Genomic DNA, 15,969 nt, shown 5'->3' with positions numbered 1-15,969 from the left:
GCTCTATCCACTGAGCCAAACCGGTTTCGGCATACTCAACCTTTTTGTGCCTCAGTTTCCTCTTCTGCAAATGAGGATAATGATATTTACTATCCCTAGATTATTGTGAGCATTAAGAGTCAATCTAGGCAAAGCACTGAAAATAGTTTCTGAAATAGAGTAAGCACTCTTTACCTGTTTACTGTAGCCTGTCTGCTAACTGCTAATGTCCAACTGGCTTCCTCTCAACTCCCAAGTGGCTTTTGTGTTGGTGTTCCAGGGCCTAACAGACCCTGCCCCAGTCTCAGGCCCAGCCCACCTCCTTCCCTGCCAGAGTGCTTTACCGTCCACAGTGAGGTTGATGGTCTTCTCCCCGGTGAAGGTGTCATCCGTGATGGAGATCTCCACCTCATAGGTGCCCTCATCGGTGAGCTGCAGGTCGCTGAGAAGCAGGGAGCCATTTTCAAAGAGGCGGATGCGGTCTCGATAGTCAGCGCGCAGGTTGCCAATGACCTCTGTGCCAATGGACTGCACCACGGTCACTGGCTTGTCCCGCTTCAGCTGCCACTTCACCACGGGCTTGTCGCTGCTGGTGCTGCTGTACTGCACGGAGAGCAGTGCGGACTTCCCCACCGTGCCATGGATCAGGCGGACCTGGCTGGTGATGTTCACCCCCTGCAGGGGCCCTATGAGCAGAGGCCCATGGGGAGAGGGCGGCATCAGCCCCTTGGCTCCCACCTTTAATTCCTCTGATCTCTTCAAGTCTCTCCATTCATTCTTTGCCCTTCACGGGTGTCCTTCCTTCTTACTCTCTGGTGCCTTCTCTTCTCCCCCTGTAGCTCTGGGCCCCTCTGCTCCTTCATCATCCCTCACACCCATCCCATTGCCCTTCACTCTTCTTCCGTCTGGCCCTCTGCCTCTGGTAGTTTTCCTCTGGAAGAGTCCAGCTCACCCACACCACTTATAGAAATATTTATTGAGCACTTACCATGTGCCAGGCACTGTTCTGTATCCTTGGGATATGTCATTGAGCAAAACAGACAAACATCTTTTATCCTCTGTAGCTTATAAGTCATTAGACCTTAGGGTGAATTATATGTCATTGAGCAAAACAGACAAACATCTTTTATCCCCTGTAGCTTATAAGTCATTAGATCTTAGGGTGAATTTGTCAGGAAAATATATTTTATTGATTTTTTTACAGAGAGGAAGGGAGAGAGATAGAGAGTTAGAAATATCGATGAGAGAGAAACATCGATTAGCTGCCTCCTGCACATCTCCTACTGGGGATGTGCCCGCAACCCAGGTACATGCCCTTGACCGGAATCGAACCCGGGACCTTTCAGTCCGCAGGCCGACGCTCTATCCACTGAGCCAAACCGGTTTCAGCATGTCAGGTTTTCTTGATTGAAAATTGGGAGAGTGAGGTGGGGTTGGGTGATGGAGAAAGCATGGGGACACAGATTCACAAAGAAAGGAGTATGCCACATGATGGTGCACTAAAGGGGAAGTTTAGGCGTCTGAAGACAACTGGGCCACCTTCCAGTTAGACCAAGAGCCTCTCCTATCCTTGCCCCAGCTGCACGTAGCATCTTACTAGGCCTACCCAGTGCAAAACAGCCCTGCAATGGGGTAGATGATTTTGGAAATTCACCCAAACTCCAGCCCAATTTGTATTCCCTTTAGAAGAGGGATTTAGGATGAGTAAAACAAAAAGTTTGGGATCAGAAGGCCTTGTAAGATCGGGTTCCACCTGCTCTTTCTGCCAATTAAACCTGGTTCCTCAGGATGAAAACACTGAGAAGCTATAGCATATGGATTGCCCTAGGCCCGTGGTCGGCAAACTGCGGCTCGCGAGCCACATGTGGCTCTTTGGCCCCTTGAGTGTGGCTCTTCCTAAGCCTTAGGAGTACCCTAATTAAGTGAATAACAATGTACCTACCTATATAGTTTAAGTTTAAAAAATTTGGCTCTCAAAAGAAATTTCAATCGTTGTACTGTTGATATTTGGCTCTGTTGACTAATGAGTTTGCCGACCACTATCCTAGGCCTTACTCTCCTCTAGGTGGGAGTCTTCCTCCCGCCATGTCTCACAGGGGTATGTATGGGTGTTCAGAAGTGAATGGAGCAGTCTTTCTCAGAAGCTGACAAAGAGAGCATTTTGCCAAGGAAACACTGGTTTCCCAAAATTCTTGCCAAAACTGGAGTCTGTATTAAGCTCAGGGTTCCACAACTTTCAAGGGACACAGAGAACTGGGACAGGAGCCAAAGCAGGACACAGAAACGAGGAAGTGGCTAACAATTGTGATCCACAGTAGAAATAAAAGGGACTAGGACTATTCAACCTTGAGAAGTGATTAACTTAATTACTGTCCTCTAGTCTCTGAGGCATCGTTATGTAGGAAGTGTCTGTTCCCACCCAAGGCTGAACAAAAGGAAATTGACTGATCAACTTAAACAGTGCCACACTGGGTCAGGTAGGTGACTTCATCAAGTAGGATTTTGACCTCCTGTGACACCAAGCAATGTCAAGCTGTAAAGCACAAGAATGTATCTGCCAATAGCCTCGGATTCCCTTAATAGCCTCTTCCTTTAAAGACACCACCATCTACTCATTTTTATGTGCTAATTTTGCTTTGCAAAAGTTTCCAATTACCATGTGAAGGGGATTTTAGGGCTAAAAGGATGGAACCCAGGCAAGGGACTTCTTCTTGGGTCCATAGAAGAGGATGGAATAGTTATAAGATCCCAAAGGGTAAAATCTTGCAAATCAGATTATCTAGATTTGTGGCATGCTGTGTTTATGTCTGTAAAATACTGTCCCGGCCTCTAGGAAAGCCTTAGTTGCATGTTCCATGAGTTGGAAAATTTTATTAATCCATATTAGGGACAGAGCATTAAATATTGAGTGTTACTTATCTGAGCCTGGCTTGGTGGTTGCTGCCATAAACACAAGGGATTAAGGTAAATCTTTGGGAGCTTGGGTGACATGGTCCAAGCTCCCCTTTTAGTGCCAATCTTAAAAACTATATTTTCCAGCCTCCCTTGATGTTAGGTTTGGCCAGGTGACTGCGTTCTAGGTGATGAACTAGTGAAAGTGATAGGTACCCTCTATACGCTGGCTTAGGACCCCCCACACCCATTTAAATTTTTTTCTACCTAGAAGAAATGGAGATAAATCTCAGGGTGACCATTGGAAACACATGTCAAAGTTGACAGAGCTCCATCATCTTTGTCCCTGAAAAACTTCATGGAGCAGAGTCCTTCCTCATCCCAGGCCTAGCTGGAACTTCACCATACCACTATATGGTTAACACCAGTAACTTAAATTTTGGAATTTATTTGTCAAAGAAGTTGGCATTTTCCTAATTGATATATTGAAGATGGCAGAAATTTCTTATAGAATGTCAGCTCTTTATTGCTCTCAGATCACAGCAGTACAATGGCCTGACCCTGCACTGATTTCTTACCTGTCATAGGTCATAACTAATATCTTATTAGCATAGTTTATATTTAGAATTTTTTGTTATATTTATTAATTCTCCCACACTTTAGACCAGGGGTCCTCAAACTATGGCCCGGCCCCAACATGCGGCCCGCCAAAAACATTTGTTTTTTTTACTTCAAAATAAGATATGTGCAGTGTGCATAGGAATTTGTTCATAGTTTTTTTTTAAACTATAGTCCGGCCTTCCAACGGTCTGAGGGACAGTGAACTGGCCCCCTGTTTAATAAGTTTGAGGACCCCTGCTTTAGACCCTTTGCCACCTTTTGTTTTTGCCCAGTCACATTGTCTAACAATATATTTCTGTAATTTTTTTCCTTACCATATGATGGCCTGAAGGAGTTAGGGACATCTCTGATTTGTATATTTTATATGCACTTTGTATTCCCAATTCCCAAAATCTCATTTCCTCAAGTCATTGTCATTTCCACTGAGACTCTGCTCAGTAAGGCCAATAGTAACCTCTTAAATGCATATCTAACGGACTCTTTTAGGTACTTATTGTACTGGACCTCTTCGATACATTTGATGTTGGTTCTCTAGAAAACTCTCAACTCCCTGGACTTTCTGCACACACAGTCTTCTAGTTTTCCTTCTGTCCCTGTGACTGTTCCTTCTTGGTCTCCCCAGTGGGATTTTTTCCCCTACAAATCTTGGGGTTACTCAATGTTCCATTTTCAGTCTATTTTCTCATCCTAAGTGCTATTATCCATTCTTTGTTTTAAATCTTACCTATGGGCTGACAGCTTCCAAATACCTCTCGTCAGCCCTGGCCTCCCTGCCCCCCAGGTTTAGGCTATTCAACATTTCCCCACAGATGTGTCATAGGTATTTCAACCTTAACATGGACAACAGTAATGATCATATCCCCACAATTTTTGTTTAAGGTTTCACACAGAACCCATGCCTCCCTCTCTGGACCCTCCCACTTCTTATCAATCACTAAGTCCCGACTTTCCCTCCAAAATATTATCTCAACATTCCTCATTCCCTCTGTCTTTATTCTAATTCCAGCCCATGCTGTTTCTCTCATGAACTACTGCAGTAGCCTTTTATGAATTGAATTGTGTCCCCTAAAATTCATATGTTGAAGTCCTAATCCCAGTACCTCAGAATGTGGCTTTCTTTGGCAATGGGGTCATTGTGGAGGTAATAAGCTAAGGTGAAGATGGACCTCGAATCCAATATGACTCTCGTCCTTATAAAAAGGGGAAATTTGGACACAGACACACCCACAGGGAGAATATCGTGTAAATACTGACGTTATGCTGCCATAAGCCAAGGAATTACTAGAAGCAGAGAGGCCTAAAACAGATCCTTTTCTATCTCCATCAGCTGAGTTTTGCCGACACGTTGATCTCAAACTATTAGCCTCCAAAACTGTGAGACAATAAATTTCTGTTTTCTAGGCCACCCAGTTTGTGGTTCTTTGCTATAGCAGCCCTAGGAAATGCATACAGGTGCCCTTTCCTATCTTGTTTGTCTCCAGTTCCCCTCCGATGCCTCACTACAGAGTGAGCTATCCCAACACACGTCTGGCCCTCCCAGCCCCCAGATTAAAACCTTTCAATGCTTTCTCCACTCCACTGTTTACAGAATATTCTGGTTTACTTAGTGTAGTTCACCAGGCTCTTGCCTAACTGATTCACACTTTCCTCTCCAGCAGTGGAGAACAGCTGGGCTGCTCCTAAACACAGGATGCCATTTCAAGCTGTTGACCTTTGCCTATTTCCCCAACTCTAATGCCCACGCCCACACCTACCTATTTTATCTGATCCTTTAAAATTTAGTGCAGACATTCTCAGGTGACCTCCCCTGATATTCCCCCAACCCCACCCTGCACCACCAGCACCCGTTTCCTGGTATGGTAGGTGACTTCTCTCTGCTCCAGGCATCCTCTGCATATCTGACTCAAAATAGTTTCTGTGTTTTATTAAAATGATCTCTGCATCTGTTTGCCCAACTAAATTGTGAATTCCTAAGCTTTCTGGAACAGTGTGTGGGGACATAAACAAATATACTTAAAATAAGATCAATTCTCCAAATAGTTGGTAGGGGGTGAAATAAGAGACAGGTGTCTACGGTGTACGGTGAGTTATGGGTAGTTTGGTGTTACTCTCCAAAATCAGGATGCTCGTTATCGCCAAAGCTTCTTCTATCTCTTGCTGTTTTACACTCAGAGAAGTGGGGGCAGGAGGTTGGGGAAGCACAAAACCAAGATTCCCCCACCCCTCCAAGCCTCACCATAATCCTTGCAAAGAATGCCGAACTGGCCCGTACCAACAAGTCATCCTATAAAAATGGCTCATTGCCCTTCATCTCATGCCCTGAATGCCGTGGGAGCTCCGAAGTCATGCAGCCTTTTGGGGGAGGGGGCAGGGGCCGTGCAGAATGAAGAAATACATTCAACACTAATGCCTGAATTCACTGAGATGCTTCCCACGCAGCTGAGCTCTCTCCCCTCCTCCCACCCTAAAGGCAATGCTGGCCCTCCACTCTCCCCTCCTTCACCTTTGAAAGCCCCAGTCTCTTCTCCAAATGCTTTCTTACCCTTCTGGTCTCCTACCTGTCTGGATCAGAAGAAGGTAGACAAAAGGAGTGAGGCGCAGGGCACTGAAGGCTCTGGACAGGGCTCCCCTTTCTCTCTTCATTTTGGGTGGCGTTCTCCAGCTTCGGCGCAGACAATTAGCATGATTTCTTCACTCTGGGCACGTCCCTTTGTACCACTCGGAGTTTCTCTGCCCGAGCACAATCCTGCCAACTTCTCTCTGAATACACAGAGCTCTGTGTGTTGCCGGACTTGTTCTTTCTTCTCTTTCAGACCTGGCATTTTCTAGTTTCAAAGCCCTACATCCCCAGTTTAGAAGGGGGTGTTTGCTTAGGAGATCATCTTCAGAGGGGGTGCCAATCAAATGGGTCCCGGGGGGCCATCAATTCTTCCCTGGCTGTGCTGAGAACCACTATGAGGGGCAGATGAGGATTTGGGCTCAATAGGGACTGAACTGGGACACACCCTAAATTGGACTTGTGTCCCAATCCATCCTGTCTCCACCTCATGCTCCTTGTTCCTGAGAAGGCAGGTGTATGCCAGGGGTAGGCCTCCAATACATTTTGAAGAGGGAGGGATAGGAGCTTTTCAAAGGCTGGGGAATGAGAGACTCCAGAGAACTGCTGAAAAAATGGAAACCCCTGTTCCATCCCAAAGGAAGGAGATTGGAACACGGCCTGAATTCGATTATTTTCATACCTGTCGGGTCCTAGTTGGGGTTCTCTGTCCTATCATAGAATCACGTAGATACTGAGGGCCTCTTTCCAGAAGCCACTCTGTTTATTCCTCTGCCTTTAGCTAATTTTCTCCAACATGTCAGAGCGAGGGCAAAGGTGACACCCTAACAGCCAGCATCCTGGGGTTCTGTCACCGGCTTCTCAGTCTGGTGGCCTTTTCTTGTCTCCAGGCTTTGAGGAGGAGAGTCCCTCTAGCTCCCCTGCCCCCTCATCGCTATGTCCACCATTCTCATGAGGGCTGTCAGTAGAATGTATGCTCACTAACTGTGCAGTCTTGAAAGCTGGCTCACAACTTTGTTAACCCTCAATTTCACATCTGTGAAATGGGGAAACAGTAGCTTCCTTGTAGGAATTGTTAGGAGGAATTGATGAAGTATGGTACAGTAGAATGCCTAGGAAATTCTTTGTTACAAAGATATTTTAAACTTTAAAAAAAGAACTTCTCCTCTGCTTTCTCCTCCTCTTTCTTCTTCTTCTTCTTCTCTTTCATTCCTGTAAGGAATCTTTATATCATGATGAGACCAAAGTTTACAGCTCCCCTCTTGGTAATCTCTAACACTGTCTTAGTTTTGCAATAGTTGCCTCTCAAAATATTCTTTTTACATCCTGGAGAAAGCTCGAGTCCACCAAGTTTCTAGAGCGAAAAACCCATTGTGTAGTCCAATGAGTCAAAGGATGGGGAGAAGAGTTGGGAAGCATTGGCTTTGAACTTCACAAAGGAACTCCAAAAATCATTCTGATTTATATAAATAAGATTTTTTCCGTCTGTATTTTTGTGTCTTTAACTTTTCCCTAGACAGCTCAAGGCACCTGTCCGTCTCTGAAAGAGTTATTGTTGTTTCAGCAGGTATGAAATGGAAAAGAGAAAGTCAACATTCAGCTTCTGACATAGTCTTTTAGAGGCAGTAGCAAGACGAAAGGCTTGAAAGCCAAACTCTGTAAGGGACAAAAGGATATTTTAATTTCTTTTATCTACCCCCTTGAAATATCATAGAACAACAGCCTGTGGACTGGATAACAGAGTTCTTCTACAGGACTATAGACAAATGGCCTCTTTTGTCTGTGAAGGCCAGGCCTTAAGGCTTATTGTCTGAGGGTACAAAGAGTATATGATGTTCAGGAAATAGTCTGAGGTCTGCCTTTTTTAGCCTGAAGACCGTGGAAAGAAAAATGTGACAGAGGAGCCCAGCTGGTGTGGCTCAGTGGATGAGCGTTCGATCTATGAACCAGGAGGTCATGATTCGATTCCCCATCAGGACACATGCTAGGGTTGCAGGATCAATACCCAGTGGGGTGCATGCAGGAGGTAGCCAATTGGTGATTCTCTCTCATCATTGATGTTTCTATCTCTCTCTCTCTCTCTGAAATTATATATATATACATATATAAATTTTTTTTTTTAATGTGACAGAGGAAGACTGAAGAGGGATGTAAAGTCTCAACATCCCCCCTTTCCCTGCCCTAGAAATGAACTTTCGGCTTATACCCACGCAGAATGTGTAAATGCTTCAAAGTGCCCACAAGCTCCCTTGAGAAGACCCGGAGATACTGAGAGGGTGAAGAACCTACAGAGGGCTGACTTGGAGCAAAAGGGCCACACTATGCAGGCAATGACTGGGGCCACCAGCTGCCCTGGTGGGAGTCATACATATAGTTCATCAGAGACCAGTGGGAATCCTGAGTCTACATAAGTCCATGCACTGTCTCCTTCTGTTGCTATAAGGTCACCGGAGCCACCTCACCTATACTACCCCCACCCTTCTTAGACAGGAGCTGGGTTGGGGAGGAAGTGAATCACGGATTAAGCAATTGCCAGAGTTATCCAAGCAGAGACTTAGCTTCCTTCAGAGGATGTTAAAGTGGTTGGTCAAACTGAGCTTCTCAGGATGGATGAACATTTAGTTTCCTTTGCTGCCCTGGGGGTGGGAAGCTCATGGGAAGATCAGAGCAGTTGCAAAGGCACAAAGGTACTACAGTTCCTTTGCACGTCTGAGTGTAGCAGGACCCATTCTGCAGTCCTCTTTCAGGTCTTTTTAAGATGAGTAGACCTATGGAAGTTCATATCGTCTTCTTATGTGCTTTCTCTCCTAGTGAGTAGAGAGCTCTTCGATTGAAAGACTGTGTCCCACTGGTCTCTGTAGCCCTACTGCCTCATGCAGGGCAGGAAACATAGTAGGTGCTCAGTAGAGTTACTGACTATTGAATGGACGAGAACTCGAGGGAGTTTCTCAAGAATAAAGAACATGGATAGATGTCCTTCACAGATATAAATGGAGAGAATAAAGAACAACTGTGAGAGGAATAGAGGAGTGAGAGAAGGGAGGGCAACAAATAATGACTGCCGATGACAGACCAGGGGCAGGAAACATAGTAGGTGCTCAGTAGAGTTACTGAATATTGAATGGACGAGAACTCGAGGGAGTTTCTCAAAAATAAAGAACATGGATAGATGTCCTTTACGGATATAAATGGAGAGAATAAAGAACAACTGTGAGAGGGAACTGGGACAGAGGAGTGAGAGCAGGGGGGAGGGCACCAAATAATGACTGCCGATGACAGACCACTTTGTGAAGACACGAGACACCCCTTTGTGAATTCCCAGAAGTAACGAATTCCCTTTGAGGGGGCCATTGATCCAATAGGCTGTAGGCAATTGGGTTACAGAGACGTAAGTCAACAGTCAAGCCAACTTGTTCTCACACATAACACGTAACATTGACCTCAGCTGTCCTTGCTTATCTTGTTTTATCTTTCCATGTGTTCTGTTTTTTTTTTTTTTTTTCCTGGATGTCTGTCCCATATAATTGTTGACGATGTGGGCTGTGTGTTCTTTTTTTTTGACATCCTGATTATAAACATTACCGTTCTTAACTTCAAAAGTATATTTATACTTGTCAGTCTGCCTGTCTGACTTTTGAATCAGAAAATGTGGTTACTGCCGCCATCTCCTCATTATCCTGGGAAATTCCCTGGGGGAGAAACGGTAACTCTCCACTCTTACAGGTCTCCTCGCAGGGCCTGGTTTTGAATTCTGTATAATGTGGCTGCTGAAACAATGGTGTGGACAGATGCTTGACTGACAGCGGTAATGGCCTTGCTTAGCCAAGGCCATGCCCCTTCCTCCTCTGAGCATTTCAACAGATGCATTTTCAAGGGCATTGTCCTCTTCTGAGCAGCACAGGCCGGTCGGTCCTCCTGGCCCTTCTGCTGCACAGAGTTGCACACTCCTATTTGGCACCTCCTCTGGGGCTCTGGGATCCTGACTCCTCATCCCTGCACCCATGGCAGCCCTGGCCTGCTGAACTCAGACCTCTGTGCTGAGCACTCAGATGTGTTCCTGAAGCTCAGAATGGAGCCCCGACACACACACACACACACACACACACACACACACACACACACGATATGTAAATAATGACCAATTTTATTTTATTTTCCATTTATCCCCCCTATACCCTCTTCTACCTCCACCCACTCCCCTCCCCCACACTGTTGTCTGTGTACATGAGTTTCCTTTTTTTTTCTTTTTTTGCTCAATACTTTCACCTCCCCCAACATCCACCTCCCCCAAGAGCTGTCTGCCTGCTCTCTATGTATGAATCTGTCTCTATTTTGCTTGTTAGTTCAGTTTGTTCATTAGATTCCACATATGAATGAAATGATATGGAACTTGTCTTTCTCTGTCTTATTTCACTTAGCATCATATTCTCCGGGTCCATCCAGGTTGTCGCAAAGGGTAAAATTTTCTTCCTTTTTATGACTGAGTGGTATTCCATTGTGTAAATGTACTATAGCTGTTTTATCCACTCATCTACTGATGGACAATTAGGCTGCTTCCAAATCTTGGCTATTGTAAATAATGCTGCAATGAACACGGGGATGCATATATTTTTTTCGAATTAGTGGTTCAGGTTTATTCGGACAAATTCTCAGAAGTGAAAGTGCTGGGTCATAAGGCAGTTCCGTTTTTAATTTTTTGAAGTATCTTTGTACTGCGTTCCCCAGTGGCTGCACCCATCTGCATTCCCACCAACAGTGCAAGTGCACAAGGGTTCCCTTTTCTCCACACCCTCTACCGTTAGATTTCAGGATGTCCCCACCCACTTGGCCTGTTCCTTTGTTCCCAGGCTCCAGGAAGAATGTTCTGGCACTGACATTACTCGAGAGGTTTTGGCCTTACTAATGGCATAACATCAGTGGGGATTTTTATATTTAGCATCCCCCCCCCACCTTTTCTTCATTCACTTCCTGCTATTGAGTCATATCTGTGCCTCCTTCACTAAATTGTAAATAATTTTTCATAGCAGAATGGAAAAAATCTTCCAAAAATGACACCCAAATCCCTCTTGTTCAAACAGAGGGAACTGTCTTTAGCAAGAAAAATATGTAGGTATGCCATATGAAGTGGAAGGTAAAACACAAGTAGTCAAGGAACAAAAAGATAAACCACTGTGCATTAGAAATAAACAGGACTTTGGTGATGGGGAAAGATTAGGGGAGAGAAATGAAGAAGGGGAGAGGGAATGAGAGAGCAACTTGGTGGGGAGCTGAAGAAACCTGAACAGCTTGGCAGCCCTGCTACACTAAAAAGGTGAACAGCTTGGCAGCATTGCTACACTAAAAACCCTTCCTCTTCCATCTTCTGAAAAGTTCAGTACACACAAATGCAGTATGTGTGCTTGTTTCTAGCTGATCGAATATAGCTAAGATGATAGGATAGCTACTCCCTTGATTAGGTGATATGATGTAAGACCCAGACTTAGCAGACGAGAGAGAGAGAGAGAGAGAGAGGTGAGAGAGATTGTTCAGTTAATAAAATAACTGCCATGGTATGAAAGGGCCACATGGCAAGCAATGGCTGGCAGCCTGGTTGCTGAGAGCAACCCTTAGCCAACAGCTGGCAAGATAATAGGGACCTCACTCCCACAATCACAAGAAAGTGAATTCTTCTAACAACCAAGTGAGCTTGAAAGAGGACCCCAAGCTCCAGAAAGGAATGCCCACCAGCCAACACCTTCACTGAGGTCTTTTGAAACCTTGAGCAGAAGACCCACTAAGCTGTGCCTGTACTCCTGACCCACAGAAACTGTAAGATAATAAATGCATGTCCGTTCAAGATGCTTAATTTGTGGCAATTTGTTATGCAGCATAGAAAACTAATAGAGGAGAGCCTGGCTGGTGTGGCTCAGTGGTTGAGCTTTGACCTACGAACCAGGAGGTCATGGTTTCATTACCGTGGTTGTGGGCTCGGTCCCCAATGTGGGGAGTACAGGACCTTCATCATTGATCTCTCTCTCTCTCTCTTCCTCTCTTAAATCAATAAAAACATATTTTAAAAAAAATACACGACATCCAGTTAAATCGGTATTAAAGATGAACAATAAATAAAAAAAGAAAAGAAAACTAATACAGGAGAGAGAGAGAGAGAGAGAGAGAGAGAGAGAGAGAGAGAGAGAGAGATATTATATACTGAGAAAGCACGAGTTGGGAGTCAAAGATTGTCCTGACCTAGGACTTTGGCAATTTGAATATTGGTACCTTAGTTTGGGTTCCTCCAGAGGCAGACCCTGAGATAAGAAGTTAGTTTATTTAAAAGGTGATCCTAGTAAACCAGGTAGTATATTGGGGAAATGAGACATGGAAGGGAAGGAAACCAATAAAGGCTACATATCAATCAAATGAGCATCATGGGCAGCAACAGCTTAATCCTTTCAGGGAACTCTGGGAGATAATGAAGACTATGCCTCAGAGTTATCCCATCCAAGCGGCCAGGGAATTGGGCTATTTAGTCACCATCAGATGTAGCCTGAGGGCACCTTCGGAGGGGAGGGGGGAAGCTAATTCCTCAGACTGCTGGCTGATTCCCACATGGAGGCATCTTGTCCACACCTTCCCTCCTCTAACTTCTGTGTGTGTGTGTGTGTGTGTGTGTGTGTGTGTGTGTGTGAGCTACTCCTCATTTTACTGTCAGGCACTTTATACCTATTTAATTCTCCCAATACTCCTTTTAGGTAGAGATTATATCTTCATTTTACAAACGGGAAAAGCTAAGATTTAAGAACTTAGTCACTTGCAAAGGTCATCTAGCTACTACGTGGCAGAACTTGGATTAGAAACCCTGTTTGAACACCAACAGAGCTTAAATAGGTCAGAGTTGGACTACCTCCCTAACTCCTCAGTGGGACGTTCCGTGTGTGTGTGTGTGTGTGTGTGTGTGTGTGTGTTTCAGGCTTGGTCTAACCTTTTACCCGTAGCCTTTACTCTCTGACTAAGCTACATGATGGAAGGTGGCCTTTCTACTCCTTGTGGCCCCTATTACAGCTGAAGTTATTTTTGATTCTTTGTTCCATAAGCCTATATGTGAACGGTGTTAGAGCGGTCCCTACCATAAGTTCGAGAGAGAGAGAGAGAGAGAGGATCCAGGAGGCCAAGCCAGCCAGAGAGTTTGTAGAGCTGTGGCATTGCCTGGGAAACAAGGAATGTGTGAGGCTTTGTACTGAGGAGGCAGAGCCTTGCTGTTCTAGTAGCCACCAAAAAAGACAGATTAGCTAGCTCTCTTTGGAACAAAACAAGTTTTTTTGTGGCCCTGGAGGAATGGCCCTCGTGAGGGCATTTTTTTCTTTCCTTTTTCTTTTTTGAAGTTCTCCTAGGTAGCCCCGATCTGGCTTGCTGTTGAGAAACATCAAATAGAAAGTGGAGATGGAGTCAAAGCCTTCCCATAGCCTCATCCTGAATGTTGGTTTTGCTGCCTGCAGATTTCTGTAACTGTGAGTGGTCACTCAGAGGAAGAGCATTCTGCAGAGAGATGATGTCTCAAAAGGTATGGGTTTGTTGGGAGAAATATGTGATCAGGGTGCGGGGTGGCATGGGGTCCTGGGTGCGTTTCTGTAAGGCAGAGGAGGTGCTCCCGTTTCCATACTGGAAAACTGAAAAACATCAAAGCCTTTTATGCTGAGAGTAAATATTTGATTTCTGAATAGAATTCCAGCCCCCTCGGAAACTGAGGGGAACTCAGGCTTGTGTCCATGGTTGCTGAACGTGCCCTATTCAGCAGCTCTCCAGAGGAACAAAGAGGAGAAATTAATTGGCTTTCAAGTGATGGAAAGATCCAGTTTGCTGACCTATTTAAGCTGTAGTGAGGGCATTCTAGAGAACATTTCTGGAGTCCTGTTCTTCTAAAGCTTCAGTGCTTAAATAAAAACAGAGTGAAAAATCATGGGGAAGCCACAAATACCCCCAACTCATGAAAGGCTTCATTGTTTTCCTTCTCCTGGATTTTCAGATGGTGTCCTCCCACCAACCATGTCCGGGAAGGATTCACTCCCATCCTCCATCTCTCGCCTCTTTTCAAAGAGGGAGGGGCCGAAGTGGAAATCAGCTAGTCTGCTGTGTGAAGAGCACTCCAAGTCCCAGAGATTAGTAATGTTGCTGGTGGAAATGGGGTCCTTCCACAAAGTAGCAAGAAAAGCATTTCCAGGAACCGACGCATGGGAGGGTGTAGTGGTAAGGTTGGGGTACAAATAAAAGACTGCCGCTAGGTCCATCATGTCTTATCTCCATCCATCCCACGTGGAAGAAGTCCAGCCTTGTTTTCATCAAGCCCAGAAGAAGGGCCAGGGTCCAGAAATTCTGTACCATTGGTTCAATCCATGCCAAAGCTTAGCCCAGTTCCGTCTCTGACCCCGTCCAGCTGGCTTAGTCTCTGTTCCCAGCTGTGCTCCAGCCAATGATGCCTTGCTGTTCCCAGGTTCACGCTTGGGCCCTCACTTGGGCCCCCATGTAACGCATGTTACAGAGAGAGAGAGGGAGAGAGATATCTTATATATGCATAGTAGAGGCCCCTTGGCCTGATCTGTGCCCTCTCCCAATCTGGACCCCTCCGGGGATGTCAGAGAGCCCTTTCGGCCTGATCCCCACAGGCCAAGCTGAGGGACCCCACCAGTGCACGAATCCGTGCACCGGGCCTCTAGTATCAATGGTTCTCAACCTTGGCTGCACATTAGAATCACCTGGGAATCTTTTTAAAATCCTGATTTCTGGGCCTCATCCTCCGGAAATTCTGTTTCTTTGTTACTAATGTTGTGGCCCCAGCCCATAACAAAGAAACAGAATTTCCGGAGGATGAGGCCCAGAAATCAGGATTTTAAAAAGATTCCCAGGTGATTCTAATGTGCAGCCAAGGTTGAGAACCACTGATCTGTATGATTACCCACCCCTAACTTTTGAGCTTCTATCTCAAAACTCTCCCTCTCTTACTCTGCACCAGTCACACCAGCCTTCTTGCTAGGCTGGGCCCAAACACCTGGGAGTGATTGTACTCGCTGTTCCCTGTACCTGAAACGTTCTTTTATAAAACTCTTCCTTGGAGGTTACAGTAGCTTGCTCCATTACCTCTTAAGACTTTTTGCATTGGAGTCTTTGCCGGAGGGTATCTCAGTGAAGCCTTCTCTGCTCGTCCTATCTAAAACTTCATGTCTCCTCCACGGACACACTTTATTTTTTTTTTCTGCTTTTTGGGACAGTCTCCATGTAGGATACGGCAACACGTCAGCAGTTTCTTTCTTTTTTTAAAAAAAAATATTTTATTGATTTTTTACAGAGAGGAAGGGAGAGGGATAGAGAGTTAGAAACATGGATGAGAGAGAAACATCGATCAGCCGCCTCCTGCACACTCCCCACTAGGGATGTGCCCGCAACCAAGGTACATGCCCTTGACTGGAATCGAACCTGGGGCCTTTCAGTCCGCAGGCCGTCGCTCTATCCACTGAGCCAAACTGGTTACGGCTCAGCAGTTTCTTCAGACCAACGCGCGCGGCCGGGAACACTACACAGCGACCCCGCGCACCCACTCCTTTCCACCGGGTTCCTGGCGCCTTCACAAGTCCCGCCCCCTCAGCGGAAGTGACGGACTAGGCCCGAACTCCGCCCTCACGCCTTATCCGCCCGCCCCCGGGTAGTCCGGAAGGGGCGGGTTCAGAGAGGCTGAGGGGCGGGGCGCCCCACCGGAAGTGGCAGTTAACCGGAGGGGGTTCGTTTAGCGTCCCGGGTAGCGTTTGAGTTTGGCGAGTTGCGGGCGCTGTCTCAGCGGTAGCGGGACCCCAAGGCCTCAGAAAGAGGCTTCTCTCTGTCCTGGGACCCCCTCCTCATTCAGCGTCTTCCCCGTAACCGGATACGGATTATTTGGACTCTCCCTCAGGCCC

At 45.9% G+C, this 15,969-nt stretch overlaps 2 protein-coding genes across 5 annotated transcripts in view; one reads left to right on the top strand and one right to left on the bottom strand.

Annotated features, from left to right (window-relative positions):
- Positions 1–6,452, bottom strand: part of HEPACAM (hepatic and glial cell adhesion molecule) — an 8,820-nt gene extending 2,368 nt beyond the window's left edge. For 2 of the 3 annotated variants that reach the window (XM_005870914.2, XM_005870915.2), the window contains exons 1-2: positions 6,051–6,452; positions 324–665 (exon numbers count right to left, since the gene is read on the bottom strand). In XM_005870914.2, the coding sequence (XP_005870976.1) occupies positions 324–665; positions 6,051–6,135 (427 nt within the window). In that variant the 5' untranslated portion in view covers positions 6,136–6,452. The remainder of the gene's footprint in view (positions 1–323; positions 666–6,050) is intronic. The other variant, XM_005870913.2, reaches the window with a different exon arrangement.
- Positions 6,453–15,745: 9,293 nt separating this feature from the next.
- The window catches only part of CCDC15 (coiled-coil domain containing 15), a 47,030-nt gene continuing 46,806 nt past the window's right edge, over positions 15,746–15,969 (top strand). Inside the window, exon 1 of one of the 2 annotated variants that reach the window (XM_014543425.1) lies at positions 15,746–15,968. The gene's annotated coding sequence lies outside the window, so the exon portion shown is untranslated. The other variant, XM_014543426.1, reaches the window with a different exon arrangement.

The sequence above is a fragment of the Myotis brandtii genome, unplaced genomic scaffold, assembly GCF_000412655.1.
Source record: "Myotis brandtii unplaced genomic scaffold, ASM41265v1 scaffold325, whole genome shotgun sequence".
Classification (NCBI taxonomy): Eukaryota; Metazoa; Chordata; class Mammalia; order Chiroptera; family Vespertilionidae; genus Myotis; species Myotis brandtii.
Note: the sequence above shows the minus strand (reverse complement) of the source record. Positions and strands in the feature narration are given on the sequence as shown.